The sequence below is a fragment of the Lathyrus oleraceus genome, chromosome 6 (genome assembly GCF_024323335.1).
Source record: "Lathyrus oleraceus cultivar Zhongwan6 chromosome 6, CAAS_Psat_ZW6_1.0, whole genome shotgun sequence".
In the NCBI taxonomy this organism is placed as follows: Eukaryota; Viridiplantae; Streptophyta; class Magnoliopsida; order Fabales; family Fabaceae; genus Lathyrus; species Lathyrus oleraceus.
The window spans coordinates 179,643,705-179,648,575 of NC_066584.1; the positions used below are offsets into that span (position 1 = coordinate 179,643,705).

The 4,871-nt window shown below is 31.7% G+C and overlaps 1 protein-coding gene across 4 annotated transcripts; it reads right to left on the bottom strand.

Moving 5' to 3' along the window:
* Positions 1-2,182: 2,182 nt before the first annotated feature.
* LOC127097491 (uncharacterized) lies at positions 2,183-4,563 on the bottom strand. 4 transcript variants are annotated; one of them, XM_051035991.1, is made up of 4 exons: positions 4,391-4,563; positions 3,889-4,240; positions 3,480-3,514; positions 2,183-2,541 (listed from the first exon to the last, which is right to left on the bottom strand). In XM_051035991.1, the coding sequence occupies exons 2-4, from the start codon at positions 3,983-3,985 to the stop codon at positions 2,350-2,352; spliced, it is 324 nt and encodes a 107-aa protein (XP_050891948.1). In that variant the 5' UTR covers positions 3,986-4,240; positions 4,391-4,563; the 3' UTR covers positions 2,183-2,349. The 4 variants fall into 4 exon arrangements, with proteins under 4 accessions (XP_050891948.1, XP_050891947.1, XP_050891946.1 ...); XM_051035990.1 differs by having other exon boundaries at positions 4,373-4,563; XM_051035989.1 differs by having other exon boundaries at positions 3,889-4,033; positions 4,161-4,563.
* Between the last annotated feature and the right edge of the window lie 308 nt (positions 4,564-4,871).

Consider the following 4,871-nt stretch of genomic DNA (forward strand, 5'->3'; position numbering starts at 1 on the left):
AATCCTTGAAAGTTGAGAAAAAGTCACTTGAAAATAGGTCAAATTTCACTAAGTCCACAAATGATCTATTATGTCTTCAAACTTTTGATGATTCTCCAAGAATAATTGGATTTTGTCATGTAAAGAGAAGTTGCAGAGGATATTGAGAATAGTCATATGCAAAAAGAATCATTAAAACATGTAGAGAATTGAAGGAGTTGTGATTCTTAGAACTTTGACTTCAAATGTTGAGTTTTTGGTCAAACCTCTTAGAATGAACTTGTGTACTTGGATTTCTCTTGCATTTCAAGGTACATGGATGATCATATGAACTCAAAATAGGATTTCCTTGAATGTCTCTTGATTGATTTGCTAAAAGTCTAAGGTAACTTGTTGAAGAAGGCATGGAAATAAACACATGAACCTTTGACTTCTCTTGAGAAATAGGCCATAAACCTTTGAGATGCTCTTGATCAAAATGAGATTGAAAGAGTCTTGAGAAATTTAAATATCATGTTTTGAGAAATATCCCCTTGAGAACCAATGGTTGACCATACTTTGCTGAGGAATTTAAAAAAACCATAGCTGAGGAGCCATGCTTGATGCTTGATGAACAAATAAACACAAAGATAAAACACTAACAAATAGGTGCTTGATGATCCCTGCAAAAGGCAAACCTAAAGATGAGAGGGAGAGGACAAAGATGTGATATTGTTTGTATGTAAGGATGCAAATGATATGTGGGATCTTAGGGTTAAAAATTAGGGTATGACAGATGCCCCTATTTAAGTTTCTTCAATTCAGAGATATGAATATTAAGATCTTCGTATCGACGAGATTGAGGAGGCTTAAATACAGAAAACTGAATTATTGATCCTAAGATACTGTAAAAATGCTTATGATATGTGTAAGACCCCAATTTTGACCCTAATATCCCTCATGATATATCATCATTTACATTAGCTTTAGGATCACACCTTTGTAAACTCCTCACCCCTCATTCATTGGGTTTGCATTAGGAGAGATCACCAAATACATTTGAGATTGTATCATACTATATTTTTTTATTTCTTTACTAACTGTTGTAACCCAAAATTTTCCCTCCATTTTGCTTCTCACTTGACCTATAACTTGAGACTCACTCATGACTCATCCATGAGCATCATTCATGCATAATCAACACATGCTAACAAACATCATAGATTTAAGGTTGTGGTTAACAAAAATCATGGTTTTAGCCTGAAGACTGTGGTATTGTTGATCATTTGGAAAAATATTATTTTCTTGATGCTTTGTTTAACACCTTAATAAAGGATAATTGGTGTTTGAGTACTAAGTCAGACGACTTTTGGACTTGGGATTCATCGAAATTCTGGCATTGACTTTTGAGGTTCATGAACCATGTAACTTGCATTAAGGTGTTGAGAACCTTGAGTAGGGTCATGGCGTTGACGATTTAGTTGGGTGAACTGCTTCTTGGTTTAAGGTCTTGGTTGTTGCTTGACCTTAAACATTGATTGTCGAACCCTAGACCAGGGCTTGTTTCAATTGGTCCTTAGGTTCCTGCTTGCATTTAGTGCATTGGTCTTTTGGTCTTTGGTGTACCTTTGGCCCATTGAGATTCTTAACCCATTTTAGGTCATTCGTTAGTCGTTCATCCATGCATGGTAATCCATTAAGTCAAGGTGAATGCATTGTTTCTTAGAATTTTGAACGTAAATCATTGATTCGTCCAAACCAAGTCTTCATTCATTCAAAATCACTTCCATTACATTCATATATATCATGTTACAATTGTATTAAGTTTGGTTTATAGTTCATGTGTTAATCGACTTCTTTGGTCATTAGCCACTTATGGATAAGAAGACATCTTAGATTCAATTTGAAGTAGAAACTAGGTGTATCCTATTTGCGTTTGTTGAAACTTACATGCACATTTTGAATTGAACCGAGATTCGTTAGAATGGATACAAAGCTTGCATTGCTTTCGCAAAGTATAACAAAAGACCTACATGATTACATAATGCATGGCATGGTACATGTTGTATTTAGGTGTTCAAGGGATGTGCTTCTTGCAACCACTATTTTCCTAGTGTACCAAGCCCAAACTTCAATTTAATAATCCAATTACAAATTCATTCTACATTATGCTTGAACAAAATTCAAATTGACCATTTCCATAATTAACTTCCATTCCAAACAATTCACCACAACCTTCCATATTCGAATGAAACCATTGAAAATAATAGTTAATACAATTCTATAGTCATTCAAACCATCACCATGAATAAGTTGCCAATTCATCATCTAACATACAAATCAATCCATAATCATTAATCCCAATTCCAATTTCTTGAATACATAAACATTCTAACGAAAACCATAATCCATTCCTATGTTCAATACAATTTCAAAGTTACAACAAAGTTGCATTAATCTCAATACATAATCCAAAGCCACAAACTGCCGCAGCATTCCAAATGCAACGGTAACCAAACCGGCAACAGAAAACCATCCAAACGCAGGTATGCAAGCTACCAACACCAGCTCCAAGCGCGGGATGCTGTAACTAGGGGTGTTCGTGGTTCATGAATTGAATTGAACCGAACCATATTAATGGTTCAATGCAGTTTTTAAAAACCATTTCAGCAAAAAGTGGTTAATCTGTTTAATCAATTCAATTCGGTTTAAAACCAATTCAGAACCGGTTCATAATTTTAAACCAGTTTAAAACCAATTTTTTTAAAAATTGGATTAATTTTTTCACCAAATTCTAAATTGGTTTTTTTATATATTTAAAAAAACTGTTTCTTTTTTTATTTTTATAATAAAATTGAATTTAAAAATTGAATTCAAATCTGGATTTTTTTTTAAAAAATGGTTTATATAGCAGTTTTTTAAAAAAAAATTGGTTTAAATATTTTGATTTAAATAGAGATTATTTACCTTGGGATTAAAATGACATCAAGAGTACTTAAGTATACCATCAATAAGAACATAGGTAAAATATATGAGCATGGAACACACAAGTAAAAAATAATTCAAAACAGTAGGATAACAGAAGAAAATGCAAGTATTTCAATTTTCTTCATTGGCGTGAAGTATTATCAGGAGGATAAATGCATCATATCATATAAATCATTCATAACTTTTGTGAAGGATTATTAAACAACAAAATCATTATAATTTTTATGAAAATGTTATGATAATAGTAACTGACTAAAAAATATTAAAAGATTATGATTAAAATATTTATCATTTTAATATAATGATTTATTAAGTTTATAGAATTTGTTAAATAATAGTATTTATATTTTAGATAAAATTGTGGAAAGAGTTTATAAGAGTTTAAACTGGTTTTTAAATTCAATTAGATTAATTGAATTGGTTAAAATAAACAATTCAATTTATTAACCATTTAAATGGTTTAAGTTTTTTATGGTTCAATTCAATTCAGATTAGGTATTTGGATCAGTTAACCAAATTTTTGAACATCCCTAGCTGCAACGGCTTGCAACCAACAACACAAGAAAACCTGCGAAAACCACAAAACCAAAACACAAATAAGTAATACATTCCAGTCTCATCACAATACCATATTCTGCCAAACATTAACCAACCTTCTCAATTCTCCAATTACCTAAATAACTGAATTAACATAATCACTAACCAATTTAACTTCACAAAACCACAACTAATATATCTCATTTTGACCTCACACCTTAACTCAAACCATAACAGATCAGAATTATCCAAAAAACTCTAACAGAAATTCATATTGAGTCTAACCAATTCATAACTGAAATAACAGAACTACATAACTAACTCTAACCAATCCCTAACTCCTCTAACTGAAAATCCATAACAGAATGAGTAGAGAAAGAAGTTCAGAAATCTATAAAAGCATACCTTCAATCTCTCTCAAAGGATTGGATCTTCTCGTCACCTTCACTCTCCCACATCTTTCCATATTTTCTTCAACCTTCTGCTTCAATTCATTCTTCATCTTCAACCGAATTGCACCGATACAGAATCTTCAACTTCTTTCGGCTTTCTGCAGGGGCATCAACAAGAGAAAACGGAAACAATTGGAAGAAGGAAAGAGGACCTAGAAAATAAGAAGAGTAAAAAAGAAAAGAAAGAGGAGAGTAAAACTCACGGCGAGGAAGGGGGAGTTTCACCTTCGTCCATATCTGAGCCTCCGGAGAACTTCAAACTGAAATATCTTCACTCCTCGATGATTCAACAACTTTATTTGTATCTTAACAACCGAAAGCCGCATCACAGCAGAACCAAAATGGTAGTGACAGAAGGCAGAAGAAGAAGAATTCCCATACACAGAAGAATAAGAATTCTCAAACGCAGAAGAAGAAGAACAACAAAAGAAAGTTACCTATGTGTTAAAATTCACCGTCATTGTTGCCATTTCGTCGCCACTGCCATTTACGTCGTCGTCTTCGGCGAGGTAAGTCTCCGCTTCTTAGTCACTTCGTGCGATTTCACATACCTCCACATAGATATCCACTTTAGGAACCAAAGCCCTCTCCTAAGAAGTTTTGATTCCTCCGATTCGTCATTTAGGGCCTTTTGTATCTCTTCTTAATTTTAATTTTTAAAATCTGTTTTACAAATCTATTTTTTAAATTTGTTTTTGAGAAAATAAAATAAAATAAATTTATTTAATTATTTAATTTTTAAAAACTGTTTTTATTAATATAGGATAATATAGCTTGTTTGATAATCTATATTTTAAAAATCTATTTTACTAAATAAAAATAATTGTGATATATTTTTTAAAATATTAAAATTCAGCTAATATACATTTAAGTTTATTAAAATATTTTTAATAATTAATGATAAAATATACAATTCACTTAATGTATAAAAATTAT